This window comes from Tenrec ecaudatus, chromosome 4 (genome assembly GCF_050624435.1).
Source record: "Tenrec ecaudatus isolate mTenEca1 chromosome 4, mTenEca1.hap1, whole genome shotgun sequence".
Taxonomy (NCBI): domain Eukaryota; kingdom Metazoa; phylum Chordata; class Mammalia; order Afrosoricida; family Tenrecidae; genus Tenrec; species Tenrec ecaudatus.
The window spans coordinates 96,959,683-96,981,805 of record NC_134533.1 but is presented as its reverse complement, the minus strand read 5'-3'; the positions used below and the strand labels follow the sequence as shown (position 1 = coordinate 96,981,805).

General features: G+C 39.3%; 1 protein-coding gene and 1 non-coding gene across 2 annotated transcripts in view; both read right to left on the bottom strand.

Annotated features, from left to right (window-relative positions):
* Positions 1–22,123, bottom strand: part of CNTN5 (contactin 5) — a 557,068-nt gene that overhangs the window by 382,211 nt on the left and 152,734 nt on the right. The window contains exon 7 of the mRNA XM_075547810.1: positions 10,584–10,787. Coding sequence (XP_075403925.1) covers positions 10,584–10,787 — 204 coding nt within the window. The remainder of the gene's footprint in view (positions 1–10,583; positions 10,788–22,123) is intronic.
* LOC142447472 (U6 spliceosomal RNA) lies at positions 4,544–4,650 on the bottom strand. The gene has a single exon (XR_012784171.1). It is a non-coding gene; the product is annotated as a U6 spliceosomal RNA (small nuclear RNA).

Genomic DNA, 22,123 nt, shown 5'->3' with positions numbered 1-22,123 from the left:
TGCATTTTGCAAGACTCTGATCCTTTGTGACCATTCTTCAACCATCTACAGAAGAGGTCATCTCCCAAATGTAACCCCTTTTCATTGCTCCATGCCCCCAGTTACCTATAGATATTTGGTTCAGACAATATACTCAATAACAGACTGTTTAACAAGTAACATTTTACTTATGCTCAAGGGAAAAGAAAAACTTTCCTATGGATATATAATTTATGATTGTTAGAACTAAATGCCTTTTTAAAGAGAAGGGTAGAAACACAATATTCTTGGGATGATTTCTGTAGCTAACTCTATGGTCACAACTGTTAAATCTGATTTTTATATTCAAGACACTGCGGGGGTCTTTTCAAAGTCTGCACCAACAGCTGTGGTAACGGCTGACTCTGCTGTGAAAGTGTTTACTCCAGTAAGAGTTTCAGTTGACCAAATCATGATAGGTTCATCTCCAATCATATTTGATGTTTTGTTTTCAGAAGAAGTGTTTATTAAGGTGAAACTTTATTTCACATACTCTGGACATGTGGTCAGGAGAGACCAGTCCTTGGAGAAGGACATCTCCCTGGCTAAAGTAGAAGGGCAGCGAAAAAGAGGAAGGCCCTCTATACGCTAGGTTGACATCATGACTGCCACAGGGGCTCAACCATAGGAACAACTGTGCGTTTGACTCAGGACTCGGCATAGTTTTGTTCTGCTGCACACAGGGTCCCTAGGAGCTGGAACCACCTTAAGGACATCTAACAGTATCATTTTATTGGGGACTCGTACAACTCTTATCACAATCCACACATCAACTGAAATCAGGCATGTTTGTGCATATGCTGCCCTCATTCTCTTTTAGACACTTACTTTCAACTGAGCCCTCGGTGCCAGCTCTTCTTTTTCCTCTCCCCTTCCCCCAACCCTCATAGCCCCCCAATAGAATGTACATTTTTATCATTTTCATCTTTCATGCCAACTGCTGTCTCCCTTCCCCCATGTTTTCTGTTGTTCATCCCCCATAGAGGGGTGTATATGGCTATGTGTCGATCACTGCAATCGGTTCCCCTTTCTCCCTTCTTCTCCCACTCTTTCCCCTACCCTTCCGGCATCACCATTCCCACTCCTGTTACTCGATTCTGTGTGTGGTGAGCTCCCATCCCTTTCTCTACCTGTGTACATGTTCCAGTCTAGTCTGAACTGGGAAGCAACACTGGGGTCATGGCAGTGGGGGGGGGGGTGAGGAAGCCTCAAGGAACCAGAGGAACATTGTGTGTTTCATTGATGCTTTACTGCACCCTGGTGACTCATGCCCTCCCTGTGGGCCCTCGGTGGGGAGATTGTTCCACTGTCTGCAGATGGGCTTTGATCTCTGCTTTAGCTTCCCTCATTCTCAACAATAGATTTTGTTTGTTATATGTCTGCTGATGCCTATTACCTGGTCCCTCCAACTCCTCATGATTGCACCGACAGTGTGCTTCTTCCATGTGGACTTGTTGCCTCATTACTGAATGGAGACTTGTGTAACTTCAAGCCTTTAGGACTCTAGATGCTATATCTTTTAATAGCTGGGCACCATCCATCCTCTTCACCACATTTGCTTATGCACCTGTTTTGTCTTCAGTGATTGTGTCGGCAGGGTGAACATCTCATACTGCCGATTGGTTAGAACACTGTTCTTGTATGGAGGGAGGGTATGAGCAGAGACCCAAAGTCCCCACCTCAGTGTATTGCTTTATAAATATATGTACATGGGCCAATACTGCTATTTCTGTGGATTAGTGTATTTACATATGTACACCACCATGTTTATACCTCTATCCATTGCTTTGCTTCCTTGGTCCTTCCTCTGTTTCCTTTTACCTTCCTCCTGCCCCACTGCCATTTCCCCCTTGTTTCTGCCTCTTGGTACCTCCCCTTAGCTAGGATGCTGTTGCTCTGACACCACCTCCTCCCCCGTCAAGGATCCCTATCTCCTCCTTGTTATTGACTCTAACACCAGTTAGAAACATGTTTCTCAAGAACACACATTTCAATTATGTTTCCTGAAGAGAAATTACTTAATGTTATATAAACTTTCTTTAAGTAAAAAAAAAAAAGGACAACATTCTACTAAATGCTATCTTTTGAGTGTTTTTTTCCAGGCCCTGCCTGCCTCACCTCCCTACCTTTGTTTCTTTCACATAATTTTAAGTATGGATTTTTCAATCACACGATGATAAATATTAAATATGTGAAACTAGAAAATTAATGTGAGTTTCCTTTGATGGTACATCGTAGAATCAATCCCCCTCTAATGAGGGGGATAACTGGATCGAGTGTGATGGCTAGCAGAATCAGATATGAAGGAATGATGCTGATTGGCAGTCTATGTGTGCCAAATGCTAGAATCAGAACGTTTTTGCTTTATGATGCCACCAATTACCTTAAAAAAATTGGGTTTCTATGAGAAATTCATTTTAGTAAAAGATAAATAACTCTTTGGTCTTGTTTACATCCAGGAAAAAAGGAAAAAGAGGTGGTGGTGGGGTTTGGGCAGGCAGGGACTAAAAACAAAAAATATTCAAAAGATAGCATTGAGTAGAATGTAGTCTTTTTTAAATTTAAGGACATTTTTGATAACATGATGTGATTTCTCTAGGAAGATAATAAATAAATTAATTAATTGATAAATAACAACAATAAAAAGAGCCCAGTGCCATTGAGTTGATTCTAAGCATCACAGTAGAACTGTTCTAGAAGGCTTTAACTCTTTTTAGGAAAGACTTTTGCGAGTGGCTGGTGGGTTCAAAGGGCTGACCTTAAAGTAAGCAGCCCAGTGTCTAACCAACTGTGCCCATAGAGTGGCACTGGAATATTTATTGATTCAGGAATATTTATTGATTATTGATTTCAGGAATATGTATTGATTTCCATCCTCCTTTGTGTGGTCGGATTTCTTTTTTTAATTAATAAATCTTTGTATTGGGGCTCATACAACTCTTATCACAATCCATACATACATCAATTGAGCAAAGCACCCTTATACATTCGTTGCACTCGTCAATCCCAAAATTCACCTTCCACTTGGGTTCCTGGAATCAGCTCGGTTTCCCTTTTTTCCCCTCTCCTCCCTACCCACTCCCCATCATCCCCCTGGTCCCTTAATAGTTTATAAATAATTATTTTATCTTATCTTACACTGCCCGGCATCTCATCTCAACCACCTTCCCATTGCCCATCTTCCAGAGATGAGGTTACACATAGCTCTCCAAGATCGGTTCTCCCTTTCTACACCCCCTTCCCTCCTGGTGTCGCCACTCCTACCGCGGGTATTGAGGGATTCGTCTGTCCTAGATTACCTGTGTTTCCAGATCCCTACTGCACCGCTGTACATCCTCTGGTATAACCGGGTCCGTAAGGTAGAATTGGGGTCATGATAATTGGGAGGGGAGGAAGCGTTCAGGAACTAGAGGAAGGTTTTGAGTTTCATTGTTGGTACACTGAACCCTGAGTGACCCATCACCTCCTCACCACCCCTCTGGAAGGGATGTCCAGCAGTCTACAGATGGGCATTGGGTCCCAATCACGCACTCCCCCTCTTTCACGGTGATGTGATTCCCACCACCACCCCGCCTTTGTTGTTTGAGACCTGGTCTCCTCTGCCTTTCACGATCACCCATGTTGGTGTGCTGCTTCCGTGTGGGCTTTGTTGCTTCTGGGCTAGATGGCCGCTTGTTTGCTTTCAAGCCTTTATGTCCCCTGATGCTATATCTCTCAGTAGCCGGGCACCATCAGCCTTCTTCACCACACTTGCTTATGCACACCTTTGTCTTTAGCGTTTATGTTAGGAAGGTGATCACACAATGATTGTTTTTGTTCCTTGGTGTCTGCTACATGGTCCATTCAACACCTTGTATTTGCTGAGGCCATGTGCTTCTTCTCTGTGGGCTTTGTTGCTTCTGAGCTAGATGGCTGCTTGTTTGCCTTCAAGCCTTTAAGACCCCAGACGCTATATCTTTTTGATAGCTGGGCACCATCAGCTTTCTTCACCATGTTTGCTTACACACGTCTGTCTTCAGTGATCGTGTCGGGAAGGTGAGTATCATGCATTGACCGTTTTGCAGGGCGAGGTGCTATTGTATTGGGGGAGTATGTGTGAGGAGGCCCAATGTCCATCTGCTACCCTACTACTGAACCTATAAATATATGCACATAAGTCTATTGCCCCCATAATCAAAAATATATGTACATGTCTGTATTTAGGCCTCTGTATGCACTTTGCCTCCTACTCCTTTCCTCTATTTCCTTTCGCTTTCCTCCCGTCCCATTACCATGTTCAGCTTTCATTCTGGTTTCAATAATTCCTCTCAGTTACCTTGCTCTTGGTCACTTCCTACCAGTCCTCCCATCCCTCCCTCCTCTGCTTTTAAACCACTAGCTGTTCCCTTGTCCCTGTGTTGGCCGACACCCCCTCCCTACCTCCCATGCTCTCATGTCCCTCCAGGACTGTTGGTCCTGTTATTTTTTTCTCTCATTGTTTGTCCAGCCTATCTTGTCTAGGTGGACCTGCTGATATAGTAATATAAAAAATATGGAACGCTTCACGAATTTGCATGTCATCCTTGCGCAGGGGCCATGAAAATCTTCTCTGTATCATTCCAATTTTAGTATATGTGCCGCCGAAGCGAGCACGTGGTCCCATTTCTTATGGCCTATTTACTAAGTGATTTCAGAGCTTCTATATTTATTTATTATTATTATGTATTATTAATTGGGAGTTAATACATCATACCATATCATTCCATAGTTCAATCATGTCAAGCAGAATTGTATACACTTGCTACCACAATCAGTTTCCAAACATTATTTTTCTGTCTGAACTCCCTGACATGGTCTTCCCACCTCCACCCCACCACTTACCTCCTGGTCCCTAAAACTCTTATTCTACTTGCTGTCCCTATCGGTCCATCAGTCATGAGTTTCACATATAGGAAAACACAGAACACAGCTTCAACAAGGTAACCTCCAATGACAGCACACTTCTGAGACATACCCTAATATGAACGAACAAACAACACACATAAATGTTTAAAATCAGATCAGGCCCGGTATGCATCAGAGGGGGGATACACTGATAAAGTTTTGACTTCTCAAATCAGATTTGATACACATTGCTCCAATGAGTTCTGTTTAGTAACCCCTTTCCTACCATCCCTCAAATGTGGATAAAGGGATTTCATCGGAGACGTGTTTCCTATGTAATTCCCTCAGAGCTTGTTTAAACTCCCATAGGTCCCTTGGTCTTCAGTTGCTTCTTCAGATCCCTTAAACTCTATTTCAAATTTTAATTTTCTCTGTTTAGCCATTTAACCCACATACATGCTTATTCTTCCATCGGTGATCAAAAATGTTATATGTGTTATTCTATTAGACTAGTAGCTACTAGTATTTATTAGTTTACTAGACTAGTCTACCAGAGACCATACTGTTTTCCTATTAACTCTCACTTGTCTGTCAGCTTTTCTGACTGTGGTGACTTGTGTATTGCTGGGATACTGGAAGCTAGGTGAACAGGTTTCACCAGAACTTCCAGATTCCAGTGTCTGAAGAAGGAAGAGAACTTAGCCACTGAAAACCTTATGAATAGCAACAGAACATAGCAATTGTGAGTTGGCTCAGGACAAGGTGGTGTTTCATTTCATTGTACATAAGGTCACTTTGAATCAGAACCAACCCAACAGCCCCTAACAAAAACAACCTGACCTTGGCATATATATTTCTCATTATATTTAAACCTGTTTATTGTGGCTTTAGGCAAAGCCTTACTGATAAATTAGTTTCTGTTAAACAATTACTACACACTTTGTTTTGTAAAGTTATTGATTCCATCCCTCATTCCTTCCAAGATTCCCTTTCCCATTTATTCTAGTTCCCTGTCTCTTCCTGCATCCTGGGCTTTGTCTGGGGGTTCATTATTTGAAGGGCTATGATCCATATGAGTGCCACTGTTTACTTTATAGGCCTGCTTATTGTTTGCTTCAAGGTCATCCTGGAGGTGGGTGCAGTACCAGGTATGAAGTGTATCTAAAGTCACAGTCTGAGAGGTTCCATCAGTCTCTAACAGGCCAAGTTTGGTTTTTGAATGAATTTAAATTTTATTCTACATCTTTCTTCTGTTTTATTGAGGACCTTATATGGTCCCAGTCAATGTGACCAGGAGTGGTAGCTGAATAATATCTAGTTCCAGTCTCAGGGAAGCGCTGACTATGGTTTGTATGGTTCATTAAGACGTTTTTTCCTTGAGTCTGTTTTTCTGCACCATTTCCTTCCTCCGGATAGACACTGCTGACTAGAGTTTAATTCCAGAGTTATCACTCTCTACAGTAGGATGTGGAAGCTATGCCAATTGTCTGAATTTCCTCTAAAGCTAGTGATCCTACTCCTCCAAGTTCAGTAACGCATTCTCTCAAGGGATTTAGTTATGACAAAGTAGTTTCCATAATTTTATCCCCTACTTACTCTGTTATATATATGTGACTAAACTTACAGCACACACATATGCATGTATAGAAATGCCCGCTGCTAAACCTATATACAGCAGTGGCATAGTCCTGGTGACCCACCCAGTGGTTCATCGTCCAAATTTAATCATGTGGATTATTTTTCATTGTTACTGCTGTTTCATTATTATCTACCTAATAGTATTTATATTTGCTGTATGTAACTCTTGGGCACCTCTTGAGTCATCTTTTGTAAGATTTGTCTTATTTTCCCAATAAAATGTGGATTACTGAAGGCTTGTATAAAGCTCACTTGTCTGCAACATTGTTATTTAATTAAAGAATAACTACTTCCAAAGTTATAATCAGAGTTATTAGTCTTATTTTTCTATATGTTATTTGTAATTCAAGTTTCATGCGTGATGAAAAACACATCCAGTGTAACACAGGCATGGAAATCGGTTTAAAATGATACAGTAAGCACATTCCCAGGGACCTGGCAGAAGAATATACAAGGGAGTAACACTACCACCCTCCCCCCCCCCAAAATAAAAAAAGAAAAAGGAACAAAGCTCAGCTGGGCAGAGCTTTCTTAGTGTGCATTTTCTCCACTAGGTGAGCATCAAGCAACTCGCTCTGAGTTAGTGCACCCAGTGGCATCGCCTGGGGAGGTTCTCTTTGGTCACAGTGAATTTTTTCGTAAAAGCATTTTCACTTGAAGCTCATTTTTTGTGATGGTCAGTTTAAGAGAACAGTGTGCGGCTGTGACATTTTGCTTCCTGCTCAGGAAAAGTGCTGCAGAAACTGCTGCGATGTTGAACACAACAGAAACTGTGTTATATATTGAACACAGCTTACAAGGACAGTGTTATGGTAGAAACTCAAGTGTATGTGTAATTTCCTTGTTTCAAAAAAGGTGTGAAAGTCGAATATGACAAACCTCATGCAACTTGTACTCAGAATACGAAGGTGGACAACTGAAGAGTCAGGGATGTTATCTGGATTATCTTGGAGCTTGGTTCAGTTAATTTTAAGGGAAGATTTGTGGAAGAGAAAGGTCACTACAAAATTTATGCCTCGGGTTGTGGTTGGCCAGGAAAAAGAGCTTGAATATAAACATGTCATGCTTTGAAAGAACAGTTCCAAAGTGACCTAAATTTTTTCCCAAGGTCATTACTGGTGACAAGACATGGTGTTACTTCTATGACCCCAAAAGTAAACATCAATCAAGTCAGTAGAAGATGCCATTTTCACCTTCCCCAAAAGCTCAGAAAATGAAGTCACAGATCAAGACAATGGTCATTTGTTTTTGTTTTTTTATGTGAATGCATTTGGAGTTTGTTCCAGCTGGTAAAACTGTTAATCAAGCTATCTATTTATAGGTTCTCTAAAGATTGTATAACGGAGGTTCTGAAAGGTTGCATAAAAGGGCTGATTTGTGGCAAACATGGCAGAGGGGGTATTGGTTTTGCCACCACCACAGTGCAACTGCTCACACAGTCATCTCTGTGCACCAGTTTTGGGCCAAAAAACCAGCATGCCTCTCTTGCCCCCACACACCTCACTCACCTGACTTCACTCCATGTGACTTCTGCAAATGCAGAGGAACATGAAGGACAGCAATATGAAGATGTAGAAGAAGCGAATAAAACAATGAGGGAGGTGCTGTCAGCCAACCAAACAGATGAGTTTGAAAAATGTTTCCAAGAACAGAATCACAGATTTGACCAACGTATTATGTGTAATGGAAGGTACATTCAAGGTGATAAGTTTGTTTTGTAAAAAAAAAAAAAAGTTAAATATATAGCTTTGAAAAAATTCCGTGTTTCTTTTGGTAGCCCCTCCTGTATATGCATGCATATGTATATATAGTTCATGAATTAGTATATATGTATACATTTATGCCATATACTCAAGTTGTAGCCAAGGCACCTAAATTTACCACAGAACTGCATTAAAAATGTGCTGAAAAATTTGGTTAATACATGAGTATATAGGGATATGACCTGGTGGTATAGTGGTTTTGAGTTGGCTGTGATCTGCAAGGTCAGCAGGTCAAAGTCACTGAGGACAACTCAGGGGAAAGACGGGGCTTTCTAATGCTGCAAAGAGTCCCCGTCTCAGAAACTCAGCGGGGATTTTCTATTCTGTCCTACTTGACAGCAGTGTGTTTGTTTTTTTAAAAAATATTTTTGGTTATACACACATGTATATGTACACACATATGTTTATATGCTTCTTCATTAATCGGGTTTTCATAAAAACTGTTGATTGCCTAATATAAGAAGTGTATATATATATATATATATATATATATATATATATATATATATATATTTCTATCCTATCTGCCTTGAGTTTATATCTATATTTTTTCTGATGTTACCTTTCAATTTACACATTGTACCTAAATCTCCATTGTTTTTAAAACAATTTTTAATTACTAAAAGCAATTCAAATAGAGTTTACCATGCCTGCTTGCACTTCTCCCTCTCAAGGATATGTAGAAAAATGTAGAGACATTTAGAAATTAATACCTAATACTCATAAGTAAGGGCTGGATTAGAGAAAGAGATTTAAGAGTCATCATTTTCAATTCTATCACTATTGATTAGATGATCAAGATTATCTAAGACCTGTCTACGATGAGAAGAAAAATGTCTTGGGCTGCCCACTGCAAGGTCTGCAGTTTGAAACCACCAGCTGCTCCCCTGGAGAAAGATGAGGCGTTCAACTCCTGACAAGAGTTAGGCTTGGAAGCCCACAGGGGCAGTTGTACCCTGCCCTACAGTGTTGCTGTGAGTCAGAATGGACTCGATAGAAATGAGTTCATTGACATCCACTCTCAATCTAATCTTCCTCTTTTATTATGCATTCTAGGAAGAGAATTATTACTCACACAAACATTAGACCAATAATTGCCCAAAACAATTTTAAATACTAGCTTCTTCCTACTCCAAAGCCCCATACTTAATAAATCATCAAATCTTGGTAATTCTACATCCTATCTCAGCTCTGTCCCCTGATTTCCAATACTATTGCCATTTTTCTTGTTCAGTCCCTCATTATATTTTTGCTGGTTAATTATAGCAATTGCTCCATTGGTTCCCCCATTTCCACGCCTGTTTCTCTCCTAATTCTTCCATCTCTTCACCTAGCTATGTTGCCTTTGTCAGTCCCTTAATTTCCCTAATAACGCTTTCCTCATCTTTAAAATAGACATGTCATTTGCAGTCTTTACCCCATAGGTTCATTATTATAAAATATATAAACCATGGACTTTTAATACATAAAATAAAAAAGCAAATGGTAAACAAATATCTATGTAGTATGGTTTCTGACCATACATTGTCAATATATATTTCTAATAACAAGCATAAGAAAGGTAGAATTGATATAGAATTTTTAAACTATATAATCAATCAGAATTTACAAGCTCACTTCTTAATATTGCCTCCATAGATATTTTTTATTGCATGACAAAGCAATCCACGTATCATATATCAACTGTAACATAGCGCTTGACTTCTTTACTTCAATGCTTAACTGTAAATGTCTGTAACTACAAATGAGGTGTTTAAACTTGAAGATTCTTTAGATAGATGGCAATATCTATAATTATAGAATCATCATTTCTGCCTGAATTGCACTTAAAAGTTAAAGTTCCAACGGCTCCTATTATTGGAAAAGCAATAACAACAATTATAACTATACCATGAAGTATTAAAAGCTGAACATTCCATTTGAAAGCAGCTAAAATAAAAACGTAATGAAAAGTGAACCCATAAAATGCTTGCAATTCATACACATATGCTATATGGAGGCACTAAAGAGCAAAGGGAAGAACTGTGGACTCTTTATTACAGTTCTTCTTCTCAGAAACTCTCTCCATTTGGGGCCCCAGAGGAGCATTATGGGGGTTATTTCTCATCCATGGATCATCACTTTCCTATTTCACAGGTTTTTTGTAAGGTATGCATAATCTCAATCTAAAAATTTCATGATTCCAACTGGTAAATTCCTCTTGATTTTTTAAAAGCATAGATTGCTTAGTAAAACACAGATCTCTGTTTAGAGTTTCTATCTTGCCGTGGTTAACCACTTTAACCCGGTCAGTGGACTTACCATCATTACGCAGTGTGAGTGGAGTTGGAGGACTAAGTACGCGTTCATTCGTCACTGCGTTTTTCACCAAGCATATGTAGCTGCCAACATCCGATGTTTGCACTTTAGAAATGTAGAGGTTGCCTGTCTCCTGGGAAATGAAGCGCCGGCTGTCTTCCGCCACAAAGGAAGGGAATTCATTAAATACCCAGCTGTAGATGATCTCTGAAAACACACAGATTCACTTGTTGAAAGACACAGCTTATTTCATTAACAAACAAGAACCTTTTACGAAGTGTAAATATTACAAATCCATAGAGATTTTATCTAGATATCTTTACAATATTTCATATTGAAAAATAGCATGACCAGTCCTGCTGTGACTTTGATTGCCAGTCAGGGCAATTACAGGCATCTGGAAAGGACTTCTTAGGATTTCTTTGTTACCATGCATTCATTTCTATAATATGATCAGATCACAAATGAAAAGATGAGGCAAACAGTTTCTTATTCTCAAAGTTGTATAATGCAGTACGGAGAGACACAGGGGCTGCATCAATGGGCCCAAATGTAGAAACAACTGTGAGGAGGACTCAGGTCATGGCACTGTGGGCAGAGCCATCGCCTCAGCACCTGACAACCTGCAGAGCAGGCACTGTCTCTCTGTAGAGGAAAGACACAGAGAACACACCAACCACTATGTGCATGCCATGGGGTGATCAGTGCCAGGAAGAGAAGTCAAGCGTGGCAAGAGGATTAGGAAATGACAGCATTGTGAAGAACATGTGGGTTTTTGTTATAAAGGTTTGAATGGCTTTGGGTGTGGAAGAGAGCATGCGAGGTAGAAGGGGTAAAAGTGAGTGCTCTATGAATAATGTCGACTAGCCTAGAAAGGTACTTTCAGAATAGCGTGGGAGACAGGACTGGTGTTATAGTGGGATACGGTGGTAGTTAGAGCAGAGATTAGGTATTGGTGCAGGAAAAAATGAGGTAAGTACAGTTGAGGAAATACTGATAGATTGTGAAATATTAGAAAAATAGAGGGGTTAAGGATTTTGGTCTCTTGTAAATGTACAACTTTAACATATTGGGAACATAGCATTAAAAAGGAGTCGTTGAACAAGTGGGTTCATTAGAGGTTGAATTTTAGAAATTGGAGAACTTATGAAGTTAGTGGTACACTTAAATTCTGTAGACAGAGGATAGGGGAGAAATCTGTGTTAGTGTTTAGATGTGGGAGTATTTACAGATTAGCTGTTATTAGCCAAGTGGAAAGTGTAATTGGTGAGAAATTGAAGATATATAAAGAAAAACATTGATGCAAATGTTATGATATGAATGGAGCAGCAAACGTAAGTTATAATATTAGAGTGAAAAAAGTGGGGGTGGGGGAAGACTGTAAGAGAAGAGGTTGGATAAAGTAGGTTAGAAATGAATCCAATACCCTTAGTTTCATGTATTAATATATTTACATACATACATGTCTATAATTATACTTCTCTATTTAGCGTTTACCTCCTAGTCCTTTCCTCTATTTCCTTTTACATTCCTACTGCCCCACTATCATGCTCACCCGTCATTCAGCCCTCAGTATTGCCTTTCAGCTACATTATAGTTGATCAAACACCAACAGGCATTCTACACCCTCCTTGTCATCGATTTTGGATCCTTTGTTGTTCCCCTGTCCCTGAGCTTATTGACTCCCTGCTCCCTTCCCCCATTGGTCTATACACACAAATTTATATGTTAAAAGTATTAAGGTAGCAGGCTACTCTGGGCTTCTACTTGTCTTTCCTCAACACAAGAAAACTTTGTTCTAATAACCTGACACTGTGGGATACTCAACTTCCTGACATGATCACTGAGGATGAAATGGATGCATAAGCAATTGTGGTGAAGAAAGTTAATGGTGCCCAGATATTAAACGATATAGTGTCTGGGGTCATAAAGGCTTGAAGTTAAACAAGCAGCATCTAACAGGGAAGCAATAAGCTCACCACATGGAAGAAGCACACCAGCCTGTGTGATCACAAGGTGACAACAGGATCAGGTATCAGAAAATAAAAAATAAACAATTATATTGACATGAAGGAAAGGGGTCAGAGTGGAGACCCAGAGCCTCTCTGTAGACAATTGGACATTCCCTCAAAGAAGGTTCACAGGGAAGGGAAAATTCATCCAGTGTGCATTGTAGCACCAATAAAACACACAGCATTTCTCCATTTCTTTAATGCTTCCTCCACACACTACCATGAGCCCAGTTTTACATCACAAATCCTGCTAGACCAGAATGTGTACATTGGTACAGATAACTGCTTTCAACACATGGAATCCAGGACTGATAAACCCTTTAGAAACAGTAACGGGGTAGCATTACCATGAGGGTACAGAAGAATTAGGGGGAGTGAGTGGGGAGAAACGGGTAACTGAAAGTAATGATGGATGTATAACCCCTCCCCACACCAGAGGGATGAATAACAGAAATGTGGGTGAAGGGCTACGGTGGATGGAGTTAGAAATTAAAAATAAAATTACATCATTTATTAAGGGTTCACAAGGGCAGGGGGATGGGGGAGGGAGGGAAGAAAGAGTAGCCGATATCAAAGGGCTTTAAGTAGAAAGACAATGTTCAGAAACGATGATGGCAATGTATGTACAAGTTTGCTTTATATAGTTAATTTATGGATTGTTATAATATCTGGAAGAGCCTCCAATAAAAGGATTTTAAAAAAATAAATGAATCCAAATTTCAAAGTCAGGTGAAAAAGGTGTTTATGCTTTGTTACGGAGTTTGTGGTGTGGCACCATTACACGTGTTCCAACAAGGGCTTGATATGTCAGATCTGTAGGCTATTGTAGCAATTGTGTAAACCATGGTAAAGAAGAATAAAAACCAGTATGACAACGATGAGAAGAAGACTATTAGACTAAAGGATACCTTGAAAGTAACATAAAGGCAGAGATAAATAAAATCTAATACCATTGCATGTCCCTTAAATGGGAAGAGGGTAGCACAAGTGGATCAGATAAGAAAGATATGAAGTAGAGTTAATTTGAGCGGAAAGTAATCGATTCCCTTTCACCATGCTTTATATTTGGGGTGTGTGATGTAGATCTAGGTAAAGAGTCTTAGGAGGTGGTAGAATACATGTCTGAAAACCAGGAAAAAAGATCAGCAATAAAGCTAAAATTCAGGAATTGTCATTATGCTGTTACTATTGAATCTATGTAAATAGATGAGATTCACCAGGAAGAGTAGACACAATGGAAAATAGTTCTTCAGACAACACAAATATCTAAATAAGTACATGTGTTAGGCAGGGTTAACTAGAGAAACAAATCCATAGAAACTAATATGTGTATAAGAAAGTGGTTTATATATACAAGAACAATTGAATATTGAGAAAAACATCCTAGCCTAGTCCAGATCAAGTTGAGAGTCTCATATTAGCCCATATGTCTGATACCAATCTATAAAGTCCTCTGTAACTTATAAAACACAAGCAATGAAGCCAAATATAGGAAGATAATAGGCCAGTGGGTGGTAAGTCTTGTGGATCCAGTGGTATTGTACGAATCTCAGTGCTGGCAAGGGTCTCCACGTGATTTCCCTGGCTCCAGAGGTCTGGCTCCACCAGTGTCTCTCTCCATGTGTCTTCTCCACAGGGATGTCTTACAGGGAGTGAGCAGAGAGAGTGTCTCCCACCTCCAAGGAGGAATACTGGAGTTCCCAGAATCATCAGGAGAAAGCCATGCCCACAAGAGACCTCATTGGTTATTGACCTGATTGACACCCCATTCACTCTTAATCCTAAAATTGACAACAGATTATACAACTACCACAGTAGAGAACAGTTCCAATAGATGAGGGATAAGTGAACTTGAAGAGGTTTGATGGAAATTTAACAAAAATATAGTGCCACAGAAACCCAGTGTCTTCACTTCAAGAAAATAAAATAATGTGAAATAAAGCAGAAGGTCCAATAAAAATGAAGAAAAATGTTGCTTAGGTTTGGCAGTTAGAAAATCAAGAGATGTCAACTTCAATAGGTGGCTAGGAAGCAAACCAGAATTTTAATTAGAATCATGAAAGATGAACAAAGAGTTAAAAACTAAAAGAAAACAAAAATAGAAAAAAGCCAACTGCTGTGGGTTAGAGTCTGATTTATGGAAACTACTATTTTCAGAGTAGCTGCTCTAAATTGGGTTTTCTTTCTTTCTATTTTTATTGTTGGTCAATATATACAGCAAAAATGCTCCCATTCAAACAGTTCTTGGCATTAATAAGCAATGACATTGGTTTCGTTTTTCACATGGTGCCAACATTCTCTACAGTTTTCAATGACTCTATTTTGCAAGTAGGTCACCTGACTTTCTGAGATTCCTTTGGCTAGATTTGAAATTCCAAACCTTCCAGTTAATAGGCTGGCTTGTTTTTGTTAATACTACCCAGGGATCCCCACAGGTAGCGGGGAAAAATGGTAGATAAATGATACTAAAATATTGCCAGGTATCAGAATTACCTATGTTGTGCTTTGGCTGAAAATACAGATTGTACACTGTACCTCCTCAGAGTATTGATGTCCTAGGAATAATTGAGTTTTTAGGTTAAAAAAACTTGGGAAGTAGTTGTACACTTTTGAAAAATATTCTATTTATTACAGTCATAGGTTGTTAAAAATGATTTCCTCTCTCAAAGTAGAAACTTGAGGGTGACTACCCCATATGGATAATCAGTACAACTCATTTCAAAGCTTTACATATGGATTAATAAACATTCACTAGAGTACCACAAACCTCTTTGTATTATTTATTGTTTCAACTAAATTGAAATTTTACCTAACTTAATATACCCAGTAATGAAAATTCATTAATTTTCATCAATTTGTTTGAGAAATCAAATCACAGCCTCAGAAACATTATCATAGATATCAGCTTGGGAAGACATATCCAATGAAATCAAGTGATGAGTATTCCAATTTCTATATCTTTAATCCAAACTCTACCACTCAACTACTGTGTTAGTCTGTGTTGACTAGAGAGGCAAATCTAGAGGCACTTATATGTACAAGAAAGTTTTATATAAAAGAGTAATTGGACATTAAGAAAACATATCAGCCTAGTCCAGATCAAGTCCATAAGTCCGATATTACTCCCTATGTCTATAAATTCCTCTGTAGACTCACACAGTCATGAAATGTTGCTGAATGCAGGAAGATCATAGACCAGTGGGTGGAAAGTCTTATGGATTCAGTGGTGATGGAAGCATCTCAGCACTGGCAGGGGTCTCCACAAGGCTCCTCCAACTCCAGGTCTCTGGCTGCCATCAACATAGTTCCACAGAGAAAGAGTGTCTCCCACCTCCAGGAAGGAAGATATGAGTTCCCAGAATCCTTGGAGAAGGCTATGCCCACGGAGACCTCATTGGCTATGACCTGATTGATAGGCTAGACTCCACCACTTCGCAAGTTGACAGGAGATGATTTAACTGCCACAGTGACTCTGCAACCATTTTTCTTCAACAGGTTTACTTCCACTTAGATTTATCTACTTTAGGACCAACAGACTCAGTCACTTAGAGATAGTTGAAATTGAATGTTTAACTTCCTTGATATTCAGGTTTCTTGTTTGTAAAATGAGATTATCATTAAAACTACTTTAGATGACTTCAGATGAGCTCATATGAGGAGGCTCCCAAGAATTCATAGAAAGAGAGAATTTGAAAATAATGGAATTTTACATGAAAAAAATTGAAACCTCCATGTATAAATAAAATCTAACATGGTTTCTGCATGCCAGATGTTCACAATTTAAGCTCTGATGCCATTCCCACCTTCAGATTTGGATTTTATTGTTTACACTCCTTGAATGACAGAGTCTGGTTTATTTTTCCCAGTTGACGCCTCACTTAGATGGCTGCTGGCTTTAAGACCAGGATTTAAGACCACAGATGCTATTCTTTCTGATGCTGGACACTATCTGGTTTCTTCACCACACTTTGATAGGACACCATGTCTTCAGTGATCTCCTCATGAGGGTGAGACTAGAGTAGGCCCATATCATAAGAACAAATTGTTCTTAGATTGGACCTAGAAGTAAGTGTGAGCTCCAATCCATTGACAAATCTATGATATATATATATATATATTCCATTTTATGACAGACAACATTAAGAATCATTCCCCTGGGATATAAGTAATTTTGATAGAGAAATTAATTTAGCCAGTGTTGTAGAATTTAAAACATTGTTAAGAAAAGAAAATTATACAAGTATAGGCTGCAATACATAAATTGTTGAGTTGTATAGACTAAGCTCATATATGATGGGACACTATTTACACAAACAATGGGGTTGGTGATAGGGCAAAACTTCAATAATACTTAAGAGCCATGTATACCAGATTAATACATGTCATAATAAATCAAAGAGAGCATTAACATAGTAATATATGGTAGTCCCTGCCCACCATTCATTAGGCACCCGCAAAGCAAGAGATCAAAACTTAACTCCAATGACTTTCAACTCCATAACGTTGGGATAGCAGTCATGTGCTTATTCTCACACTAAGGAATTTCAGCTATATGTCCAAGGGAGTATGCCAGCTTCTTAAATCTATACCTGGTGGGTTTGCTTAGTAGGGTTTCCACATCGAATCTTTCTGGTGTGGCCTATGAAGGATGTGGCACGTTTTGAAAGGACACAATTTAAGATCCCAGTAATCTTCGCCCATGGCACGGGTCAACAAGAGCTAGACAGAAACTGGGTCAAAAGTGTCCAATTAAGAAGATAGCTGTGGTAGTCAGTGTGAGAGGATTTGTGAAGGGGGAGTCTAACCTGTCAATCAGGGGATAGCCAATGAGGCCTCTGTGTGCCTGGCCTTATCCTGAGGATTCTGGGAACTCCGTTATTCTTCCCTGGAGGCAGGAGACACACTCTATCTCTATTGGCTCACTCCCTGCGAGACATCCCTGTGAAGAAGACACCTGGAGAGAGGCTGATGGAGCCATATCTCTGGAGCTGGAGAAGCCATGTGGACAATCCTGCCGGCGCTGAGAAGCTTACAATGTCACCGGATCCACAAGACTTCCCACCCACTGGTCTGTGATCTTCCTGCATTCAGCGTCATTGTATGTTTCCTGAGTCTGAAGAGGACTCTATAGATTGGTATCAGACATATGGGCTAATATCAAATTTATGGACTTGATCTGGACTGGCCTGTGACGTTTTCTTTAATATTTAACTGTTCTTATATGTACAGCTCTTTTGTATACACATACGAATGTTTATGGATTCGTTTCTCTAGTCCACCCAGACGAACACAGTAGTACTGAGTATATTTTCTCTTTGGATTCTACATAAATATTATGAAACGTTTTATCCTTTAGGAGGTTGCTCCATCCAGTTTACCTACCACCAAAGATGTAGTAGACTTCTCTTAGACATACATGTCTCCTCCACTCTCCTGACTTGAATTTCCAGTAGGGTTCAGTTAATCTCTTGTAGCAGCTGTTTCATCTTTTCCTTTCTTTTTAAATAATTAATTATTGTAACACCTTATTCTGATTTCAGTTACAATAGTAATATTTATTGAATTAATGCCTTACACACTATAAATAGGAAGTAATTATTAAACAAAATTTGCCTTTTGTCAACTTTTACAGATAAATGAGTATTTGGAGGTTCAAAGATGCTTATTTAAGACTTTAAGTAAGTTTTCAGTTTCACATACCAAAGCATTTCAGTGCTCCAAGAGGGATAGAAAGCGGAAATGGTAAAACAATAGAAAAGCTGACAACCTGAATTTGGATTGGATTTTCCATCAGTGCCAAAAATGAAACTACTGAAGTAAATGAAATAGCTGTTATTTTCAGATCCTTGTTTATTTTTTCCTATGAAGCTTTTCAGCTCTTTTTTTGGCATTTATTATATTTTTCCAGTCTTTATTATCACAGAAACCCATAATACACCTACACAAATAATATGATAAGCTGAGGATCATACAAAAATTCAAAATAGTACATAAGTGGTTTCGGCATCATAGCCATTGTGTTTAAATAACATTCTGATCCACAGAAATAATATAATAATGCTAGCATATTAAATATTAACTTAGTATATTAGTATTGTTATGCATACTGATTTTAAAAGTAGAATGAAAGATTAGTGGGGAATTCTGATTTTTCTACTTGCTTAGGTTCACTTTTAATAATGTGGTTAGTAAAGACCATCAAAGGGCTTCAGAAGTCCTTGGCGTGATTCTACAGAGAGTGCTCCAGTGTTGACATCCAGTGACAGTTTTCTGAGATAATCCTGTACATTTTAGGTGGTGAAAGTCTCCCTGGAGAAGGCTCCTTCATTTCCTTCTATCAAAAGCCCCACTTGAGGTAAATTTTTATTTTAAATTCCACTAACATATTTTCAAAAAAATTATGTGGTAATAGATATTTTCCCTACAAGCCCATGTGCTGTCTGGGCTTGAGGTGTGTGTTTCTCATGGAGAGGATCTGTCTTACCTTCAGAGATAGTTAGGATCATGCTATTTCAATGACCATTCATCACCTTAGCTGCCTGGACTGATTAAGACATTGCTGTTCCAACTGTCCTTCTCACATGGGCCCCAAAGTCCATCCTTTGTCCCAGCAAGTCACGTTCCGAGATGTTATGGCCTATTTGCGTGATATAACCAATCCACCTTGCTGAAAGTATCCAGAATTGGCAGAAGGAATTATGCCTTGGGTTTTAGTTCCTATTTATTTTTGACACTGGGGGTTGGGGGAGTGCTAGCTATTACTACTTATGAGGTCATCTGCATGTTTAAATCTTCTTTATTTTATTCTTAATTTCTGAATTGTGGCAGTGGGAAATGTTCCAGGCCTATTTCCCACATTGTTTATTTATGGTGTCACACATTGAGGACTTTGATCACAATTGCTGCAATTGATTCAGTGTCACAAAACAGACTATTTTCTCGTACTACTCTGATACATAAGATGATTACCTAAATTATATCTTCCACATCTACAGGGTATGAAAACAGGAGTACTTATATGGGCAATGATTCACAACTGCAGGGCCTTTGGCTTAAAAAGAAAAAAAGAACAGTATAAGGAAGGGGAATGAAGCTGTTTCCTGGGCTTTCTGAAATCTTTGGAAACATTTTAAATGAAGAATCATATACAAATCACTTTAACATTTTAAAAAAATACAAGTTAGGAAGAAATCACCTTCTTCCTAATAATATTGTAACATCTCAAAGGATTTCAAAAGAAAACAATGGATATAGCATTGGACTCATTTCCTGACCCAATTAACAATGTAGCACTCCCAGGGAGCACGTATTCTTACTCCATGCAATTATTAAGGGGGAGAGCTGGAAATCAGAAGCATGTCTTTTTTATGACATGCTCCATGTTGTGCTTTATGGTAAACATTTTCCTAGGCAACTGAAGGGCTCTAATGACCCAAGTTCCAGTCTCATCCTTCTCTGATAATTTTTGCAATATGGGTTTTAACATAATACTTGTTGAGTGACCATAATTATAAATTATTCTTTCAAATCATATGTTGTATACTGACATCCTAAATGAATTACAATCTCAAATAGCCTGGAAGAGAATTATTGAATGTGTTCTGACACCACCACTGATTGATCTGACCAGGGACACATAGCGAGTCCTGGTTAAAATGGAAGAAAAAGGTAGAACAAAAATCAATGCCTTAAAAAAATTGTCATGATCCTTGAACCACTGAGGCCAGCAAACTCTTTCAGAATATCACCTTAAAATGTTATTAAAAATTTGAACCTAAATTATATCCTGACACCAACTTTTAACAGAAAAGCAAAGTGATACACACAATATATTCCTGGGTAACAAAAGTAATATCTACGAACAACAAACTAGAATATCAACTAGAAAACTCCATTTTATGAATCCAAAATGTCAACATTTAATTGAAAACAAAGATGAGAAGTTGGGTGTGCAGGGAAACTAGAGTACCGGAAATGAAACAACCAGAAGAGATTTAATGAGAATGTTGGCGCAGTGTGAAAAAATGCAACTAATGTTGTTAGTCAATTTGTGTGGAACTTGTCAAAGGGAAAGTTGCAGCCACTGTGTCAATCCATCTTGTCAAGGGTCCTCCCTTGTTCATTCCCCTCCACTTTTCCAAGAATGATGCTTGTGACAGTGAGGCTTATTGTGTCAACTAGGCCAAGAGGAACATGTGGGCAGAGTTTAATCAGGTCACAGCTTGATTGGAGGACAACCAAAATATATAAAGACAGCCAGCATCTCATCTCCTTCTTGCTTCCTGGTGATCGGGCTCGCATGATACTATTTTGGCTAGTTCTCTGCCTCAACCAGCGTGCTACACTACCTGTGGGGCCAACCCATCCAATGGATCCTGTCACTAGAGCTTGAGACTCCTTTGCAGCCTGCTTCACCATGCTGCTGTGTGTATATTGCTTGAACTTGATGCTGGTAAATATGGTCACTGTGCTTTAGTTCAAGATCTCATTAGGGCCAGAGCCACTGACTGTTGTTGACCCACCTTGCTGTGTGTTGCCTGCCCTGCCTGAGGGCAGACTCCTCTATCTGCTTCCTGAACCTTGAGCAAGGCAGTCCATGTGAATTCAAGGACTTCCAGTATATTAACTGTTCCTCTTTACTACTGAGTTGAACTGAGCTCTCTGTACTACTGTGCGCACTAATTAGCTATTATATTCCTTCTCCTGTATTAACCTATCCTCTTATATTTATAAGAGATTAGGTTTATACAGCTAATTAGCCCACACAGCAGTACAGAGAGCTCAGTTCAACTCACTTCTGTGGAACAGTGGATATATTGGAAGTTCTTCAGCTCACATGGGATGCCAGGTCCAAGGTCAAGGAAGCAGACAACAAGTCTGCCCACAGGCAACAAGCAGCAGTCGGGGGCAGCAACAGTCAGTAGCTTGGGAGCTTAGTGAAACAGGCCCGGATGGATGGGATATCAAATGCAAGCAATGCAAGAACCCACCAGGCTCAAGCTCAAGCCATATATGTATCAGCCGCATGTTGAAGCAGATCTCAAAGGAGCCTCAAGCTCTAGCCACATGGTCCATCGACTGGCCTGGCCCTCAGGTAGTGTAGCTCACAGGTGGAGGTAAAGAACTAGCTATAGTAGCAACACAAATGCTCCAGCATACTCCAATAACCAGAGAACCATATATCTCTTTCCCCTCCAATCAGACTGTGGACTGATTAATCCCACATGTTCCTATTGGCTAGGTTAGCACAATAAACCTACCTATCACAATGGTTATGTCATGTAGTTTGGGGGGAAATGGAGATCTAATAATTATGAGTACAAGAATGAAGAAAATGTTCTAAAATTTCATGGTGACGATCGCACAGCTCTTTTCAATATTCTAAACTATGGAAATGTATAATGTGTGGGTTAAATGTCAATATCAGAGTACCTGGATTATATGACGAGTGCACCATAAGGATTGGAGGAAGGTTTATCAACAACCTGTGGTATGCAGATGGCCCAGTGTTGCTTAATGAATGTAAGGAGG